Consider the following 21,693-nt stretch of genomic DNA (forward strand, 5'->3'; position numbering starts at 1 on the left):
CTGAACTGAGGGGCCCAGAACTGGACACAGTACTTGAGGTGTGGCCTCACCAGTGCTGAGTACAGGGGCAGAATCACTTCCTTGGACCTGCTGGCCACGCCGTTCCTGGTACAGGCCAGGATGCCATGGGCCTTCTTGGCCACCTGGGCACACTGCTGGCTCATGTTCAGCTTCCTGTCAATCCAGACTCCAAGGTCCCCTTCTGCCTGGCTTATTTCACATCTTGTGCAACAAAAATTATTTCACATCTTGTGTAACAAAAATAATATTAAAGAGCTGACTTTTTCATCAAGTGCCACTGAACCTGCCATGCCAGGTGCAGTGTGTTGGGCAGGAAGGAAAGCTCATTATCTCCCTGTTTTGTGGCTTCTAGAGAACAAAACCCCAAACAAGAGAGTCACAGCCTTTCAGTACTGCTTTTGAGAAGGAAAACAAAAATGTTATTTGAGTAGGAAGGTGCCCGTGCAATTGAGAGTTTAGGGTAGAGCTCCCATCACCATAGTTCAATATCTTTCAGTACTTTTGTCATTTTGGACAGATCAAACAGTTTATCTGTTCTTTTGTTTTTGTTTTTGTTTTTAATTGGTGGGGTTTTTTGTGTGGGTGTGGGTCTTGTCCTTTTTTTAAGGAAAAAAGTAAAAAACCAACACTTCTAGAAGGACTATATAATGAAATTAGTTTGAGGCCATTTAACATTGTGATGAAGAAAAATGTAAGTACCTGAGCTGATATAAGCAAATATTGAGCTGATAAAAGCAGTAAAAAAAAAAAAAACAAAACAGAGGAAAAAAATGCTGTTTCTGCAGCCCCTCGGAATTTATTACATCAGTAAACACAGCTGAAAAGAATCCCCTTGCAAATATAAAAATTAGAAGAATATAGAACATTACACGTGGGCTTTAGCATTATCAGACTTAAAGATTCCCATGAAAACAATAACCCTCCTGCTTTCCCCTCTTCAAACCCCCCTCCAGGCCTTCCTTGCCAGTATTTTTGCTGTGACCTTCTGCCGAGGAATACATCTGGAACGTATCAGTGTGCCTAAATAAATGCTGCTGGGATAATCACAACCTTAAAGTGGTGGTGGGGGAACATTATTTAGTGCTCCTGTCAAATTCAGGATCTCCCGTGGGTTCTTTCTAATTTCATGCTCTCTGACAGACATTTTATTTTTACAACAGCTCGTTACAACAGGTGGCTTAATTATTACTGTCTTCTGCACTGTCATATTCTTCTGTTTTATGTTTTATTTATTTTTTTTTTAGAACAACTAAATCTGGCCGGAGGGAGCAACTATAAAACTTGTCAAAGCAAAACATGAATTCAGAGTGTGATTTTGCTGTTGCAGAATGCAGCCTAAGAAAAGCCCATTCCTAAATGTCAGGCTGAAACGTGGTCTTCTAAGGGTGGTAATTTACTTATTTCCCCTATGACATATAACAGAGTGGAGAGAAACAAGACCACCTATTTTCTATCGTAACATTAATGAAATAATAACATTAATGAAATTCCTCCTCCCAGAGGAATCTGCAAAACTTTCTGTTCAGAAAGGTATTAAATAATTTACAGAAATATTATTTCACTGTAGAAGCTTATCAAGATCTGCATAATTTACATTTAATAAAATGAAATAATCAGATTATCAGAGACTTGAAAAGCATTTATTTTCCTGCTTATTTTTCCTCAGAAATAGAACTCCAGTGAATGAAAACAAAACAACTGCTCTAAAGATTAGGATTTAGACTAAAATATGAAGCATCACTTCCATTTTACTGATGAGAAAAATTATCTACAATAATATTAGTCTACTTTCTTCCACAATGTACTTCCAAATCAGAAAGAAAAAATTTCCTTAAAGATCATGTAGATTAAATCTACCCTTTTTCTCCCATCAGGTGCCATCCATCCATTGCCAGTGATGATCTGCAGATCAGTTGGTCATGTTCATCCCTGTGTAAATGCATTATCTGGTCTAGCACTGCCTAAAATCCTATTTAACTTGCTCTACATCTGTAGCAACTTGGGCTCTGCCTGCGAGTCCTAGGCATGAGCCATGAATGTTCTCCTCTTTCCTACTTCCTGATGCTAAAAGACAGGGAACTGCTTTTGTTTAATCTCTCTGAAGTTTTCTCAGATGCAGGGTACAGGCAAAAGAGGTGTGAGTTTTTCCCATGCCCGGGTTTTTCCTCCTAATATAATACTTCATTACTGCTGCTTACCATTAGGTAATTTTCCCATTCTAATTAAGGAAAAAATAAATCCCCAGTGCCTGTTGTTACTACTATTTTTTTCTGTTTCCTCAGTTAGTGATCTGCATGCCATGTATGTCTACATTCCCTTCAGCATTATGGTGCTCCATAGTCTTTCAGTTTGCTGTACAGTCTTTTGACTTTATAAATATTTTAAATATGAGTTTCATTGTTTGTTCTCATAATGAAAGACAGAAAGCAATTGTTTCTTGTTCATCAGTAATCTTTAGGATACATTTATCCTTTGAAAATAGCCTCATTTTCAGCAGTGATCATTTGCTATTTGCAATGGAACCAAGAAGACAAAAAAAAAGCTTTTTTTTTTTTTAATATATATTAGATTTCAAAATGTACATGAGCTTAATGAATAACTGGATTGAACTCACTGCTGAAATAGGCTTAACCAGAATAATTCTCAGGAAACATTTTAGAGCACCAAGTTTTAATAAGGGTGAGTACTAAATTTAAGCAGTTCTTTATAATGAAGATGCCTATCATCTCATGCTTTTGAATTCTGAAAATCATCCTTTTCTTTGATATTTCCAATTGCTCCACCACTGCCTTTTTAATTTGTTCCCTCAGCATTCTCTCTGCAGTTGTCATCAGCGCTGTTTGCTGCACATCTGTACTCTGCCATATCTCCCTCTGGCACTGGGGAGGAAATCTTAATCCCTATTTCTTGCTGTAATCTCTTCTCCTAAAGAAGCAGATCAGTAACAAAGGAGCTGCAGTTCTCATAAAATTGTCCAAATATTAAAATTGTTTAATCTTCTAGTAGGGAAAGCCAGAGAGTCTCACCACATGCCTTACTTTCTATTGCTCTTTGATCCTTCGTGGGAATGGAAAAATGGAAAAATCCATTAGTTCCTTCAAAATGGTGCAGCAAAAAAAAAAAAAAGGATAGAACACTTTGGTTTTATCTGACTACATATTTCTCCTTTGTCTTTTATTTAGTATTTCATATCGCTCAACAGTGTCAAGAGCCTACAGGAATATTAGCACCGAGATGTGTTTTAAATTAAGTGATTCCTGTTCCAGTTGATCTTGGATGACCTGGATGAAAAATTATTTGCATTTCACAAAGCCCTGCACAAACAATGAGGAGATTCTGATGTGTATAAACAAAACTAGGGAGGGGAAGAGGGGGAAAAGGAATGCTGTAATGAAGGATGTGTACAAATGGCCACAGGAAGCCTGATCAGAGAGCTGGGTGTCTAACAGGAGATACAGTAAGGGAGCCTGAGGGAGAGAACACAAGAAAAATGGGATAAATGAAGAGTGATCCTTTCCCTAGCCTACTCTCCCAGCTTCTGACAGCCAATGATTTATGGACCATTTGAACAAGAAGTTTCCTCAGGATCACCTTGCACAGCAGTCAGTCACAAACTTACTCTTAAAGAATTGGTCCAATCCTTTTTTTGAGTTCCAGACACTACATCAGAAATTAGTTTTGTGCTTTAATTGCAGCATGTGGAAAAAATATATGGTGTTGGTTTTAAACATTCATAATATTTTATTTGGGTAGCATTTGATCTTGTTTTAGGAGAAAAAGCAAACTGTTGCCTCTTTACCTACTTGTACATCAGTAACTGCACAGATACTGTCCTTGGCATTGTCACCTTTTTCCTGCCCAAAGAGCCCTTATCTCTCTGGTGTCACCTCAGACAGATGCACTGCACACTTCTCACCTTTTTCTCACCCTTTCCATTTCTTCCAGCACTGGCACCAGGACTGCCAACTCAAGGCAGAGATGTCTGCCCAGAACAGCCCTGGCAGTGCAACTACAGCTGCTTAGGGAAGAGGGATCCTTACAAAGAAAACCCACCTGAAGTCATTGGACATCACCCTTCTTCCCACCAAAGCTATCATTCTCATCCACCATAATTACAGTATTATCAGAGAAAATTAGGTTTTGGGTAAAATAAATTATGATTCTTTTTTAGATAATCTGATAAAAGCTTGTTTGTGTTGTGAAGTAAGGGGTGGCATTTCAGAATAAGGGCAGGAGAAAATATTTAGGTGTCCATTTCTCGGTTTAGTCACAAAGTCCATGTGATTTGCTGTCATTAATTTTTAAAACTTGTTTGAATTTTCTATACACTTTCCATAAAGAAAACCACTGGCAGTTGTGTTAAAGAAGAAAAATAGACCACAAAAAAATACCAGCTTGAAACCAGACTATCTTTTCTAAAGGACTATCAAGGGACTCGGGTTCCAGCAAAGCAGACACTACAGACAAGACAGCTAAAAAATGAAGCAGTAATAAAATTACCTACTGCACTTGTGGTAGGACCTATAAAACTTTTATTAAATTGTTATTTAGAAAACAGAAGTTGCAGCAAGCAACTATTCAGAATTCTGTTTTATGCTCAGGCATATAAGCAGTGGGAAGAGTAATTCCAGCAACTTGGAGATTTGGGCTACATCATTCTGTATCATTCATTTGGTTTTAGTTTCCCCCCCCCCCCAGTGTTAGTAAATATTATGTGACACGATTTTAATAGTGAATGAAGGAGAAGAAATGAAGGCTCCATCTTATCAGATTTCATATACCTTTTTCCCCCAGTTAACCCTTTTTAACTCTCCTCTTGAAATGTTTTCTTATGTAACACTCAACCACCTCCAGCAATGCTTTAAAGCTTTTACTCATTTTAAGGAAAGGAACCCACACTTTTTGATGTTAATGTAGAGCCTCAGGAGCTCATCTACACAGTGCCTTTCCTTGTCCCTTGCTCCCAGCAGCTGAGTGGCAACTCCAAATGAAACTCGTTTCCTCCTTGCCCTGCGGGGATGAGGAGAGGTGGCAGGTTCCAAAGACAGAGTTTCCCTTTGTAGTGGGCTTGGAGAAAGTTGCTATGGCTGTCTCATGTATTTATGGGCACGTACTTTATTCAGACCTCTTAACGATGGGAGAAGCAGGGACAGGGAGAAGAACTAATGAAACCTTTATTAATTTGGCACCCCCCCCTTTCTCTTTGCTTTCTCTAGGGTTGCAGTAGGCAGGTCTCAAGATGAAGCATCTGCTCAGGGCACACATTCCCAGTAAACAGAAGTTAGGGTACCTGCCTATAAAACAGTCCTATTAAGAAACTCACTCCCTAAAAAATAGGGACTGTACAGTGGCAAGATTCCCTCCTGCAAGTGGGAACACAGTTGTATCATCTCCATCTACTGGCCAGAAGAAACTTTATCTGGAGCACTGAACAGATGAAATGTAACCACTGTATCCACACACTTCTTGATCCTTATCATTGATAATGCCCCATTTCATCAATTTTGGGGGCTTTAGTATAATATTTTGCTGGTGGTGTGTTTTTGTTCCTCCCCTCTGCCCCAAGAATATCAGCTCCTAGAGAGACAAAATTCCAGAGTAAAAATGTTTCTTGGCATTTTATTCTGAGATACTTAAAAATGGTGATGTTGCACAACTTCAAGTAATTCAGATCAGGCGAGCTCCACTGATTCAAGATCTTGTATTATGATCATATTTTTCATGGGTCTGAATCCAAACCATGAGTTTTATTCCAAGCCTTTTTTTGTTAGTTGATTAGCATTAGTTTTTAAGATAACATGAATTGAGTTTTAAACCTTTTAATTAATTAACATCCAATCCTGTCACCTCAACATAGGATCATACAGTTATTAAACGTTTTGTTAACAGCACACAGTACATGAAAAAACATACTTCAGATCTATATAACTTGTATAACTTGGTTTCTGCTTAGGAAAAAAAGCAGTCACACATTTAAGGAAAAAATAGTAAGCTGAAGAAATATCCCTTTTTTTTTTCCTTCCCCACCCTCAAAAGACACCAGCCATCCCCAGAAGGCAGCAACCAGTGGTAATGGTGTTGGCGAAGTGAGAGCCATTTAACAGCCTTCTGAACAAAACTGATTGAAGTTAAACTTCTAAATCCTCTCAGTCACTGCTAGCTCTGGAATAGTTCACTATTTACCCCTGGGTAGTAGTCCCCTGCCAACATGTATCTTTCCCATTTTTCTGGAAAATTCCCAGATTTCATTGCAGCAACCCCTACTGCTCATCTGGTGCCTTAGGAGAGCTTTGAGCAACCTCCCTGATGCCACATCCTCCAAAGAACCCCAACCCTTAAGGCATTTGCTGCTTTACTGCTAAATTTTCTGTATTGATTGCTAAATAAGTGAAACTGCACTACATATACTTGTGTGCATCTACAGTTATATTAGCTTAAGTTGTTCTTAAATCAAGAGTGGTACCAATACTAAACTCCAAAGATACTTAGATTTCATGGTTTAGCAGCCACAAAAATTCCCTGCACCTGAAGCAAGGTCATGGGCACCCTCTTGAGTGAGAAAGTAAAATCATAAAAATCAAAACTGACTTGAACATTCTAGGTCCTACCTTACCTTCTGGAAAAAATACAGAGAAAATTATGTCACTGGTCTGAACTGGAATGACAGGAACAGATCTGACAGAGACTGTGGAAACAGTCTCCTCAGAGCAGAAATGCCCATTACTTGTCTCCAAACTGAAGAGGTGAATTTCACACTTATTCCAGCATTGCAAGGACGTTCATAGATCATAATGCCAGGCTGCCATTCCTAGGCTGATTCTCTAAATACTCAGAATAGCTGAGAGGCTATTTGGTTTCTTCTCCAGCAGAGAATTAGAAAGAGCAGGGTCAACTCTACAAGCAAAACCTGTGAACACATGATAAATATGAAGACCAAATATTTGGGCCTCATGGGCCATGATGTAAGAAGACACTGCCTTTGAAAAGCAAACACTGATACAGAAAAGTTCTAAAACTCAAGAGATAAAACCTAGATTTCTACTGGAACAACTGCTCTATTACTGTGCTTAGTATTTGTATTCAAAGATACAAAACACACAGCTCTCATGTCCTGAGTGGGTCCCAATTTCTCAAACCTTTTAAGTCAGAAAAGATGCTGTAGAAGCCTTTTCCTGAACTAAAAGCAAACCAAATTTATGGCTTCTAGAGCCATAGCAGTGGGTAGTATCTCCTCCTGAATGAGGCTTCTGAGAAAGAAGAAAGTTAATTCAATAGTGGCAAAGAGGAACTAACTTGTTGTTACAAAACAAGTTCATAGTTGGTGTGTTAATAGAAAGTTAGTCTGAAGATAACATAGATCATAGAAAAATCTGACTAACTTGATGACAAAAGGAGATATTGATGGAGGTAGCTTAGACCTTCTGAAAATAAAAGCTTCTTCTGAATCACATCTTTGAATTGGGATTAAATAGCACGGAATTTACCTGTCAATGTGAAACACCTCTGAAGTTAGTGAAATTCCCTTCAGAACTGGCACGATGAGACAACACAGGACCCCTCTGACTTCTACAGAGAGGTTGCTTTGTTTATTGGTTGATTCTGGGAATAGGAAAATAACAGATTCCAGGAAATCAAAGTGTTTCCAAGCCTTTGCATTATGGTACAACCGCCGAGGGTATTCAGTAAGCCATTGGACTGCCAGTAAGAAACACCATCCCAAGGCCCACCTGAGACACAAATGATACCTCATCTATCAGTGCCAGCTCAGATGGTTGTCTCCTTTGGCCTCAAACACTTCCTTATGACAAAACCTATCATAATCTAGACATACCTGTTTCCCTTCACTGAATGTGGCTGCAGACAATTATTTAGGCACCAGCTCTGTAACAGGCATCCAGTATGAAGCACAATGGGTCCTATGGCTTCTATTAAACATTGAGCCCATACCTTTGAAGCCTCAGATGCTAAGCTGTCCTGCAAGATGTTCTTTCTTGAAGCAATACAAACATCTTCAAGATAATAAAAAAATGGAAAAAGACCTCTGCTATATAGACAGAAACTTAAGTCCTGTTTACTGCTTCTTGGAAGATAACAAGTGCATATCTCAGAAATTAACCCCGTACAAGGAAGTACAACTGGTTGAGTTCACAAGTAAGTGCTGACTGAATGATTAAACAGCAAAGGATGCGCAGCAAAAATTTTTGGGTTTTTTTGGTGGCAACTCCCTGACTTTAGTATTACTTTTAGTGCTCCCTCATTGTATTTGGAAGACCCAGTGTATGCATGCACCTCTACAAACATCACTAAGGGTCCAGTTCAAGAGCCCAAGGCAGCTGCATATTCAGTACATACATGCAGAGAATTAGTAAATTCACCTTCCTTAATTCTTTATTTCATCAAAAACTCCAACTGTGCAACAGAGCTTTCTCACACAGGTACTCCATACATGAGACTGACTGATGTAGAAGTGCAGAGAACAAGGCATTTGGCATAACAACTGCTCTGTGGTGGGGAATAGCAGCCCTTGCACTCAGCATTACTTCAAAACTCCACAGTGAAAAGCCAATGGTAGGATGTGGCAGCAGTACAAAGCCCCTGAAGTTAACACAGTTTACAAGTCACTTTCTTACACAGATTTTGCATAAGGTTCTTGGGGAGTTCATGTAGACAAAGCCAAGGGAGACTACACATTTGCATTAGCATTCATCAGCAACCTAGAGTTGCAAACAAAAAGGAAGCACTTTCATTTTCAGAACAAGAACAGATGAGAGTTTAGAAGGGAACTCACCTAATCTGAAAAAAGTGTTCATGAACTCTAGTTACTACTATATGACTAAGTCAACTAATGCAACTACAATACTGGAACACTGTGTCCAAAGCATGGGAGTTTTCTAGTAGTTTGTTGTTACCAAGTACACCTTTGAACGCTTTTGCTTGCATATCTAGGGTGGATTTAATGCCTTTCTTCTGCCAAAACAGAGCACTGCTGCTGATTGCAGCAGTTTATGCTACATGGAATACACCTCGCACCAAATGCCATGGCTGACTATTATGATAAAAGCACAACTGGAGCTATACTCAAGAAAACATTGAAATTAAACTATAGCCCTTTTCCTATTATTACCACAGTTAAGATTCCTTCAACTCCTTCCCCCAAAATGAGGTTTTTCTGATAGCTGTAGATAAAGCTACTGCTCTACCAACTTTTTTTGGGTTATGTGTATATCAGTGCTCTGAAGATCAAGACTGGTTAACTGCTTAAAACTTTTGTACTCCTGGAAGCATCAATTAGTCCTGGCTAAAAATCTAAGATTAGTGATTCAGAGAGCTTTTAAGTAGGTGAGAGTGTAAAGTTTTTAATGCTTGTGTGAACTGAGAAAATGCTACAGAAACTTTTGGATTAATGCTGCCAAGGTTCAGCGGGGAGAGACAAGGTGAGACCTCCCTGGAACCAACCTACCTGTCAGGCTGGCAGTGACCCTCTCAGTGCCCTTTTCTTGGATAGAATGATTGCTAACAAGCTAAAAGCAACTACACCAAGTTTCTCTCTGCTGGCTCTGGCCCTTCTTGTTCTCAGTTACTCTGGGCCTGAAAGACAGAAAAGAAGATCCAAACTGGTCCATTAGAAGAGCAGCTAGAATGCTGCTCTCTGACACTGCAGAGAGCCAAAGTTGATGCTGTTTCAGGGAACTATTGAATGTACTACTATTTTCTCCACAGTGGTAATTCAAAGAAAGGAAAAGAAAACCAAAATTGACTGAAGCTTTAAAAAAAATACAAAAAGCAAAGTGTAGGGGAAAACTTAAAATGGTTTGGACTGCAAACAAATACAAAAAAACCCCAAACCAAAACATAACAAAAAAAATCAACAGAAAAGATGAAATATCTTATGAAATATCCCAGTATTTGTAGTCAGGACCAGTGCTTGAGATAACTGATCTGCCTTACTAGTTCTCTCACAGCAGAGGTACCTAATTCTTAACACAGTTCATTTTTCAGGTGTAAGAATGGTTGAATTTCTGCAAATACAAGATTAACAATATTCATCAAAGTGGAAACTGGACCAGTGGATACTTTGTCACACTGCTTCAGCTGCCTCTAAACAAACCACAGTGTCAACCCATATGGGAAAGGCAATCTGTCACAAACATTTGGATATAATGGTCCTGGGCAGTTTTTGATACATTTCATTTCTGTTTTTTTTTTGGCTTTTTTTTTGAGGAAACATTTTCAAAGGCAAAACTGTTTATTCTTTAGTAAGAGAGGTATTTATTACATGTAAAGTTCTACCTTTCCTTATAATAAAGGAGGAAAACTTACACAGTCTTTGAAAAGAAATGATGTTTTAAGAGACTATTGAGATTGACTTGAACACTTCAGTGACCAACTGAAGTTTTTAAAAGACTGATGCATTTACTAACAGCTTCAAAGTAACAGAGTACAAAAACTTCACTCACCTTTGTTAAAAATCAGATACTCTATGCTTATGTTTGCTGGTAAATGATGTATTGCTCTTGCAGCACCAAGACCTGAAAAGCTTTTCCTTTCAAGTCAGGCCATCAGCAATCTGATTTTTTAAAACAAAACACAGACTACTGTAACAATACCACTGGCTGCCAGATCATCTTGCACATTTGCAGCCTGAACAACATTACATTTTATAAGTTATGAAATGCAATTGCATCTGAACATGAAAAACATTTTTATGCCAAGATATGTAAATATACTGTCATAAAAGGAATGCCATTGTTTCCATTCTACACACTCAAGTGAAAATTCTGTTAAAAAGTCAAGAAACAAAAATGCATTAAATCTGCAATAGGCAACAATATACAAAGTTTCAAATATAAAATCATGACTTGTATAGTTTGTTTCTTGCATCTTTTCACAAGAGGAAATGAAAAGAACCACACATCACTTAACTTCTACACAAGCTTCTTGTGTTTCAATGTCATTTATTGAGGAGTGAATGAGATACTGTTAGACATGCCAAAGAGACTTCACATTCAAGGGCTGGAAGCCGAACAGCTTTCCTCATTGAGTCACTGTACAAGTTGGTTTTGGGAATCTGAAAGTGCAATCAATGAGGTCTTCATGCTCGATGTTTGTCTTCGGTTTTTCATCTTTTGATCTACTAAATTGCTGGGCAGAAGGACACTTTCTACCCTACAAAGACTCACACTCCAATTAATACAATTAACACTAGATGTAGAGAAACGTTTATCTGTTATAATGTACATCTACTGCTGAATACAAGGTCTTAAAGCTGTGTCTTAAGTCATTATGTCTAATGAGAAAATTCAACTTGTTTCCCTTTCACCATCACATGGATGGCTTATACCGTTAGAAAAATACTCTTCAGTGCTATTGTGGGGTTTACAGGAAACTTCCTCCGTGTTGTGGGATAGAAAGCCATTTAAACACCGTTCTGAAAGAATGCTTCTTCCTGCTGCCACTGCCTGTAGGTTGTAGAAGAATGGCCTACACGCACTACAGTTCTGGTTTTACTCAAAAAAGAAACAAAAGAAAACTAAACAATAGGGTAAACTTTTATTTGGAGTTAGTTTTCTTGCAAGATGATAATTAAGGCCCTTCAAGCAGAGTTCAGAAGCTCCTGTATGGCTGCCTGTTGATCTGCATTGAGCTGTGATATGCATTCCCTCCAGAGTCCTCCAGATGTCTAGAAAACAAATGAGAAGTTGGCTTTATGCAGGCTGACAGGCTTCTAAGGTACATGCTAAACTTTCATCTACCAAGGTCAACATTCACTGCACTTATTCTGGTAATATACACGCCAAAGGGAAGAGACTGAAAACTCCAGTTATACACAGTTCTAGAGAGGTTCAGCTGTAGATGCTCTAAAACGCTAAACAGAGGCCAGCTCTGGTTAAATAATACCAGTGTGTAATTGAGTTGAAACTCCTGGGAACACCCTGTGAGTAGGTGGGTAAAATGACAATTGACTCTTTCAAGTTAACCATAGCCTGAACCATTTGCTCCGTTTTGTGCTCATTTAAAAGACCCAAAACTGAACCATGCCTAAATTCAAGAGCATCTTTTGGGCACTTGGTGCACCAGTGAGAGATTCAGAGTGTACACTATGTGTCTATGTGCAAAATTCTGCTGCCAATATTCATAGAATCACAGAACTGGGTGGGTTGGAAGGGACCTCTGAGATCATCAAGTCCAACCCTTGAACCACTACTGCAGTTACCAGACCATGGCACTGAGTGCCACATCCAGTCTCTTTTTAAATATCTCCAGGGATGGAGAATCCACTACTTCCCTGGGCAGCCCATTCCAATGTCTGATCACTCTCTCCGTAAAGAAATTCTTTCTAATATCCAACCTAAACCTCTCCTGGCAGAGCTTAAGTCCATGCCCTCTTGTCTTACTGGGAGCTGCCTGAGAAAAGAGACCAACCCCCACCTGGCTACCCCCTCCTTTCAGGGAGTTGTAGAGAGCGATGAGGTCTCCCCTGAGCCTCCTCTTCTCCAGCCTGAACAGCCCCAGCTCCCTCAGCCTCTCCTCATAGGGTCTGTGCTTGAGTCCCTTCACCAGCCTGGTTGCCCTCCTCTGGGCCCACTCCAGGACCTCAATCTCCTTCCTAAACTGAGGGGCCAATTCAGCATTATTCTTTAGTGAAAATCATGCTGAATTACTTTGCCAAGGGAAAAAGTAAATAGCATCTACCTGGGTAAACATTAACCCACACTTTCCTACACTGCAGTGCACCTCACCTGTGTTACCACAGCCCTTAACTGAGACATGAACTTTTAAATTAAGTTACCATCAGTAGAGATTGGTTCTAATGGTACCAGAAAAGGCTGAAAATTTAAAAAGGCTGAGGAAAAGTATTTGTTCACTTATCAATAGAAACAGGAAGCAACTGGCACCCTTGCTTTCTTTAGAAGTACAGCCGTAGGAAAAAACAAAATTGCAGGTGACTGGCTGGCTGTAGGTCTTTAGAATGTTTTTTTGTGACACCAGCATACTCAAAGTTTTTAAAAAATTTAAATATATATTTGGTATGTTTTATGTTCAGTTCTAACAACCCTTTTTCACAAGCTTTAAAAAAAGCAACCAACCAAATAAAAATGGATTTACAGAATTCAAAAGAATTTGAAAACAGTCCTCAAGTTAAGTTCATATTTTTGCTTCTAGTTTTAAATCATATTAGGCATTTTAGACTCTCCATCTACTATGGAATATTACAGAATTAAACATGCTCTTGCAGCATTCCTGACACACATGTAAATTGATACTTCACACTGAAATATTTCTGGCCTGAGAACACATAAGAAGCATGTGGGAAAAGGTTTAATTCCAATTATGACTGTAATGTTGCTCATGTCAGATGCTGGCAGTGGAACAGCTTACTGAGATCAGAAAAAAAAAAAAAAAGTAGTCTCTTGGAATTGGGAAAGCAGCAGCAGTAGGCAGACTGCTAGCAACTACACAGACTTTGAAGTTCCTACAATGTTATAAAACATTTACAGTGCTTTACTAAGTCAAAATACTGTGTGTGAAGAGAGATGGGATTGGTAACAGTAGCTAAAATTGTACTTAAATCCATGACCTTCAAGATTTTTTCCCCTCACAGCCTGAAAGTAAATTATTTAATCAATGCAGGAGTCTTATTTCCATATGAATTGTTCCTGGCCAAACCAAGACTTTGCAACAAATAACTAATCTATATAAGCATGTGCCACTGTTTTATTTAAAAAAAAACCAAAACAAAACAAAACAAAAAAACAACCCCAAATAACTAACCTTAAGCATTTAAGGTAAAGTGAAGAAATGCATTAGCATATCCTAATATAAAGTTCCATACCTGGACTAAGCACTAACAGCAGATTCCTGCCCTTCAGGAGGAATCTAGAGCAGCCACTTAAGACTCCTTTCACTTTGCAGCTGCTGGATTTCAGGCTTTTTATGACTTTAAGAGTTTTAACAAGTCCCTTTCTACAAGACATAATGGATCTCACAGGCTGATAGATTCATCCAAGTGAATCCTTTCCAAAATCAAATATTCCTAAAATCTCTGAACCCGCGTTTTGCTAAAGCATGCCAGGTAGAATGGACAATAATTGAATAGCTGCTGCTCCAAAGCCTCTGTGCATTTTTAAAGCTATATACTTGCCAGGCACACCACTTTCTATCATTAGATGCTGCAACTGTCAAGTAATTCCACCTGATAATATTTGGCTGCTTATCAGATCTGCCTTATGAGCACTATCACAACTCTCTAGAGAGATGCAGCTTAAATACTTGGACATCCTCATCACTGAGCACCATAAGTGCTACAGCAGAAAGGGACCTTGAGGCAGTTCCCCAAAGGCAGGGAAAACATTGAAGAGCCACCTATATTAGCACTGGATTGAAAAGGGCAGTAGTAAAACTACTTCTGGTTTGCCTTCATTCTCTGGCAGAGATCCCTCTGCTTGATTAGTAAGTTACCACAGGTGCTGGGGACCCTTACAGGAACCACTGTGGATCAAACCCTGCAGTACTGTTCAGCAATACAAAGACAGGCAGATTTCTCTCCAGCTTTTCATTTCTGCCACAGAAAAGACCCCCAAACAAACAGCAAATCCACACAATACTGGCTAGCATGTTAACCATCTAGGTGCATACACCTTAAAACTTGGAGGCTCTCAAACTGGTTTAACAGTTTGGTTACTTCTAAAAGGTGTTTCTAAACAACCCTTTCATAACTAAGGAAGCATTTATTTACCTGCACTTGGCGAACAACATTAGCCAGCCTCTTGGTACAGGGATCTTCATGTTTAATAGCTTCATGAATTTCACCATCTGCAATTATACCAAATATTCTGGGCAGGTTCGAGTTGTTGGGACCGAGGACCACTGGGTTGTTGCTGTCACAATTAAAACACATTACAAATAAATTAGCGTTTAGCAAAAAGGAAAAAATAATGTAAACATTTTACGTGTCAGTTGAGTGATTGTGAAATCCCTTATTCTAAACCTGCTTATTTACACCTTAGCTCCATGCAGCCCAATAGGTGTGCGCAGCACTGACGCACGCTGACAAAATGTTGCTTCTGTTAATATTTAATCAGCTGACTCTTTAATCAGCCCACACTTTATCAGGAAGAAGTTCTGAACTGTTACAAAACAGTTGAGCTCCACACAGATGGAACTGCAAACAGTGTGACATAAATGCCCTGCCTAGAAGGCCTTACTCCTCCCTCTCAGTGCTGCGAGGGGGTGGGGGTTGTGTTATTGGTGTCAGGAGCTCTCTGCCAGCCCTCTCACACTGACACAGCAAGTAAACAGCTCTGCTCCCTCTTCCCTAGCCAAGCACTGGAATAGAGGAGTGCTGGCAACAAGGGGTCTGGATGGAAAACATGATCTACTTCCAGCCCTGCCACCTACCACTGCTGGAATGCAGAGGGTGTGAACATAGGGCAGAGAGCTCCAGGGAAGTACATAGCAAGGCTGAGGTCCCTGCATAGAGCCTGGGTACAAAAGTGTGCCACTACTGCAATGCCTGAGTTATATACATGCCTATGTATGTATGCACACGTCAGTATCATTGAGGTGTCCTTACACACTTGTACTACTGTCAGTCTAGGGACTGCCATTGCCACCACCCCTTTGGAGACACTGCCTTAATAAAGCACCAATGGATACAAAGTAGCATGGCTACTAAATGATGTTTCAGAAGCTGACATCATTCTGCTCAGTCATGAAGTGCAACTTGGGACCACACTGGAAGATTTTAATTTTTTTTTCCATTTACCTAAGGAAGCACAAATCTCATGAAAAAGATGTGGGACAAGATGCTTTCAATAACAATTGCAAGTACTATTAAAGTTAAGGGAGATGTCACTGTACCGTGAATTTATCTGCATTATTTCTCTACTTCATACTTAATTTTGTTGATATGCTTTTGGAAAGCAAGATGTTTATGAAAAGAAGGCTTCAAGGGCATGTGTGTAGCTCTTAAGTAAAAAAGACCTGGCCCATTATTAATGCTGACTTACAAGCAAAGCATCAAGATTTTTCCTGCAATTTTCTGTAGAAGTTCCCAGCTGATCCTTTCCCATCATGTACATATAAAGCAATCTTTTCAAGCTGCACAGACATCACTTAGGATGAGAACATTTAAAAGAACAGCAAAAACATCACAGAAGGCTCAGTTCTAGCATTCCAAATTATCTTTCCTAAAGCATATGCAGATTTACCTGGCACCTTCTCGGTTTTGGTAAAATAAACAGAAGGAAAGAATCTGCAAACAGGCTCATTTTCCGCATTAATATCAAGACTTTGCCTTACCTCTCAATTAAGTCACACAGGTAATTGAAAGTATGAACAGCTTCTTCTTTATCTTCATGAAGTGGAAGCCATGATAACCAGTGTGGCAGGACTTCTTCAACATTTATGCAGTCAGGCTTGAACTTCATTATCTTTCCTACAGCTGAAATGCAGTTCTCTGTTGCATTGACATTGTCTTTGGTTTTGGCATCTTGTGACTGAATGACTCTCACCAGTAATGGAAGCGCTTCTAATTGTTAAACAGAAGAATAATGGTTAATGCACAAACAAGTTATATATAATATAACATCACAAAATCTACATGACTGCTGCATGTATTGGAAACAGGGGTCTGTGTGGCCCAGACACCAAGTCCACTCATCCCAATGTCCCACTTCTTGTAGGTTCTTCCCTGCCTGATAATCATTATATGAAAAGCAATCACCTAGATAAAGCTATGCAGGGAAACCAACAAAACAGCTACTGAAAAAACCTGGATTTGCTTCCTAAGGTCAGCAGGAAAAAAAAAAAAAGCTTCCTGTCTCTCAACTGGAGGTACACAATTACACACTAGACATTAATTTATATTAAAACCACAGATAAGTGTTATCTTAAATCATCAGTTCTGAACATGGGATGATGAAAAGCACCAATAAGGTGCACATTAATTTGGACTGTGGTGCATGTCCACAGTGTATGCCTGCAGCAAATCTATTGCTTCTGCACACATATATATATTTGTAAATACATATGTACATACATATCTCCCATCATTAATAGTGCACTAGAAAAAGCTTGTAGAAGTAAATTCATCTAGTGAAACCACCTTGCATGGTTTGTATCGTAAAAATCAAACATCAAGGAAAAATGCCAATTTTCTTTCTAGGTTAAACAGAAACTAAAAAAATATTTTTTCATTAGTCATATGGGTAGCCACATGCAAACTTCAGAAAACTCTACAGGCACGCAGGAACAATTGTCCTTGTGTTCTGCTGCTAAAAATATAACATTAAAGCTGTGAAATTCTGTATCAGCACACAAAATGGGTTGTGGAATTGTGCAGGAAGCACACTTCAAAATAACTCCAATTACTGAGAAAGAGCGAGATCTCACACTGCTTCACTTTGATACATAGCAGCTTTGCAGCTAAGGAATACACAATGACACTTGATACACTAACTGCACCAAATTAGATTTCTGGAGAATTTGCTAACTGTGGAAAAATACCACTAAACTTAAGCTAGACAAGGATAATTTTAAGGGGCTGATAAAGATTACAAAACTGCAGACACTGAACATCAGACTCACTGGTTTGTGTACAGAATGCAGGGTAACTATGCTGGACTTCCCTGCAAAGCACAGTAAAGTCTAAAATGTCCAGAAAAACTACGCCTGCATTTTATACCTCAAGTTTTCATGACTGCAGAAATAAAATCTCATCTGTGTTTCCTCACACTCCCCACTACTAATGGATGACTCTGTAGGTATGTGTCCTTGTGGCTGTAAGATTAGGAGGGCACCAAAATGAATCAGCATTTATTTAATGATGAGGATGCACTGTGATTAGAAACAGAGTAAATCCATGGCATGAGAATCTTTTTAGCAAATAGGTTTTACTGCCTTCTCTGAAAACATGTTTGTGAACTTTTATTTGTAATTTAATTTCTTAACTGATTAATATAAAGCACTAGCATATTGTTCTGTTGCAAATTTCTCATTCCATGGATTTACTTTGTTTATAACCACAACATATCTTCATCTATTAAATAGATTAAAATCTATTAAAATCACAAAGTTCCTTCATGTACATAAAAAAGAATTTAAAGTACTTTGAGGTCCTTGCTGTATACTGTAAAGTAAAAAGGTTATTTTGTCTAAACATCCAACTAGAGAAGCTAAGCATCTAGATTTAATCAAGGATTATTTGTCCAAATACAAGAAAAAGGATCAAAATTGTTACAAGGCTTAAGTGGATCAAGGTAAAGTCTAATGAATGAAAAATCAAATTAGACTTCAACAGACACTGAAAGCCCTCAAAACTACAAAATCAGAAGTCTCTTGAGCTCAGTCTCTTAATTCTCTTGTCTTAGAACACAACACAAGAACCTTGTGGGAAGTATTTGAATAGACAATTATAAATTTTAATGCTCATATTTTTACTGCGTGGCTTCCCCCCCCCGTTTGTCCCCCCCCAGTTTTTTTTTTTAATGACACCTCATCTTGATTAGCAGTATGTTTATCATCAGATTATCAGTTACATTCACATTAACAGAAACAATTAAGACCTCTATTGATACAGTTCAGACTTGTGCTAAAGCCCTAATTTATCCCTAGTACCTGGTTATTTTCTTGCAACATCTAATTCAGCTTTAATCTAAGATTCATGTAAAATATACATTTGAAACACCTGACTAAATATTTTCTTAGGAAAAGGGATGCTGTGTTGATCATGTGTTCAGAAGCCCCAGTTGACTGGCAAGACAACTGCCAGCAGACAAGTATCTCTCTGAATTCAAGACAAATTAGAAGGTTTAAGAGAAACTTGAGACATTCAGAAAAAAAGCAAAGTGTTTCTAATAGGCATTAACATACTCAATTTCTCAGTCACAGAAATCAGGCTCCTTTTTATACAACAGGAGATCAGAGAGCCACATTAATTGTATTCTAGGCTACTCATTAGTACAGGTTACTTCTGTAATTTTTCCAGGCATCTAAAAAAGGCTTGCCATTGATATGTAACCACATAAGTATTAATAAAAAGCAGCTACAAGACTGGTGTGTACTAGAAAGCTATTTTTAGGACATTAACATTTGCATGCCAGATATTATTAAAAGAAAAAAAAGTAAATCAAATTTCCTAAGTAGTGAATGCTGCAACAGAAATGCTATTAAGCAGAATATCACTAAAAGCCCAATGAATTCAAGTACTTAATTATCCCCAGTCTGCCACACGGATTATATCAGCCATCTATCTCACTGCCAAAGAAAGAGACCTCATCAACCAAGAGGAGAGCAATTTTCTCACATACACACACACACACCCTTTGCCAGAATCACACGTTAAAATCATTTTACCTGTGCAATAAGGACGATAGCTGTCTCCACCAAACTGTGCCATAACTCCAACACCATAGGCAGCTGCTTGCCTCACCTCTGGGCTGGTGTCACATATTGACTCCAACATTGGCCTCAGGAAGCACTCGGCGTACTTGAATGAAGAGGGGCTGCAGTGCTCTACAATATCATCAAAAATGCAAAGCCCCCACTGCCTGTCTGCCCACGGCCTATGTGAACACTGCAGCAAAAACAGGCAACGTTTAAGTCACCTTAAAACTGGTTACTTTTTGTACAGTCAATGATTACATCAACAGAACAACCATAATAACAGTGGTCTATTACTTTTGTAAGACACCTTCCTGGATTAAATTTCATCTTACAAACACAATTTTCTGTAGTGCTATGTGCAGCACTACCACAAACAAAACAAAACTCAGCTAAGCTGATTAGAAGAAAAATTATTTTAGGCTAAACCCTCTATTTCACACTCCATATTTCAGCCTCAATTTTCCCCAACTACTCTGCAACACTTTTTTGGCCCTCATCCTAAACTCCATTTTAGCGAGTATCTGACACTCTCAGGCAAATTAAATTTCTCAAAACAGTTGTGTGTGTGTGTCAATGATCCTGGGTCTCACAACACAGAAATCAGAATCAGCACAGGAGTGCAGCTGTTCAAAAAGCACAGGGTAACAACTTCATCCTTGATCTGTAATAAACCTTCAACTGCTTCTATTTTGTAAAACAGTTATTGCTACATTCTATCTACCAAGCAGCTTTTCAGTATGGAAGGCCTATTAAACACATCAGAAAAAAAAATTATAATCCAAGTCAAATGAAAACAAGGTACTTACAATTAGGTTGACAATTAGTGGAAGTAGTCTCTCAAACCATGGCAGTACCTTCTCCTTGTAACTGCTGAATATTGAGTGCAAAATGTCCGATACTTTAGTCAAAATATAAACGTCACTGTCATCCTGATAGGAAAGGGATATAGCTCACATGAGGCTAGGGATCTTTGAAAGTCACATGAAATACTCAAGCCTCTGAATTAATGGAATAAAGTTGTTTAAAACTATTTGGTTTTGTAAAGCCAAGTCTTTTAAGTCTGCTGCTTTCTAACTCTTGGTGCAATCACAGTATGACAGGAACATCAATTGGAAAGGATTTTGAAAAAAAATCCTTATGTTCAATTTAAACCAGGTTAAAACTGCTGCCCTTGTCCCATCACTACTACGCCCCAGTAAAAGGTCTCTCTCCATCTTCCATGTAAGTCTTTTATAAATATTGAAAGTCTGCAATCAGGTCTCCCTGAAGCCTTCTCTTCTCCAGGCTGAACAACCCAAATTCTCTCAGCCTTTTGTCACAGGAGAGGGGCTCCAGCTCTCTAAACTTTTTTGTGGTCCTTTTCTCTGGATCCACTCCAATAGGTCCATGTACCCTTTGTACTGGGGACCCAGAGGTGGATGTTGAGATGAGGTCTCTCAAGAGCAGAGAGGGAAAATCACCTCCCTTGCCATGCTGGTCACAACCCTTTAGATGCAGCCCAAGAACTAGATTTCTTCCTAGGCTGACAGCAGACATTGCCAATGAATGTGCAATTTTTTCATCCACCAGTATTCACAAGTCTTTCTCCAAAGTGCTCCTCTGTATCCCTTAGTTAATCCTCCAGCCAATACCAATATTGGGGATGACAGAATCATCAACCCTCTCTACCTGACACTTGTCAGACCACACCTGGAGTACTGCATTCAGTTTTGGTCCCCCCTGTACAAAAGGGATGCGGACAGGCTGGAGAGGGTCCATAGAGAGGAGCTACGAAGACGACCAGAGGATGAGAGCACCTACCATGTGATGAGAGGCTGAGAAAACTGGGTTTATTCTGCTTTGAGAAGGGAAGGGTTAGGGGAGACCTTATTATGATGTTCCAGTATTCAAAGGGGGCAGCTACAAAGAAGATGGGGACTCCCTATTTACAAGGAGTCACATAGACAAGACAAAGGGCAATGGGCACAAGTTGCTTCTGGGGAGATTCCTTTTGGACACAAGAGGAAAATTTTTCACTATGAGGACAGTCAGACACAGGAATGGTCTCCCAGGGGAAGTGGTGGATTCCCCCACTTTGGAAAGTTTTAAAACTCAGCTCGACAGGGTGCTGAGACATATCATATAAACAAGAATATTAGAAGGGTTGGGCCAGGTGATCCTTGAGTTTCCTTCCAACCTGAAATTCTATGATTCTACTACTGTCCCAGCCCAAATGCAGGACCTTGTGACTTGCCCTTATTGACCTTCATGAAGTTGGCATGGGCCCACCTCTCAAGCCTGTCCAGG

At 39.1% G+C, this 21,693-nt stretch overlaps 1 protein-coding gene across 1 annotated transcript in view; it reads right to left on the reverse strand.

The window, feature by feature from the left end:
• Nucleotides 1-10,959: 10,959 nt before the first annotated feature.
• The window catches only part of IPO5 (importin 5), a 44,507-nt gene continuing 33,773 nt past the window's right edge, over nucleotides 10,960-21,693 (reverse strand). The window contains exons 22-26 of the mRNA XM_030447744.1: nucleotides 20,214-20,336; nucleotides 19,378-19,597; nucleotides 16,324-16,552; nucleotides 14,759-14,900; nucleotides 10,960-11,701 (exon numbers count right to left, since the gene is read on the reverse strand). Of these exons, the coding sequence (XP_030303604.1) occupies nucleotides 11,615-11,701; nucleotides 14,759-14,900; nucleotides 16,324-16,552; nucleotides 19,378-19,597; nucleotides 20,214-20,336 (801 nt within the window). The 3' untranslated portion in view covers nucleotides 10,960-11,614. The remainder of the gene's footprint in view (nucleotides 11,702-14,758; nucleotides 14,901-16,323; nucleotides 16,553-19,377; nucleotides 19,598-20,213; nucleotides 20,337-21,693) is intronic.

This window comes from Calypte anna, chromosome 1, assembly GCF_003957555.1.
Source record: "Calypte anna isolate BGI_N300 chromosome 1, bCalAnn1_v1.p, whole genome shotgun sequence".
In the NCBI taxonomy this organism is placed as follows: Eukaryota; Metazoa; Chordata; class Aves; order Apodiformes; family Trochilidae; genus Calypte; species Calypte anna.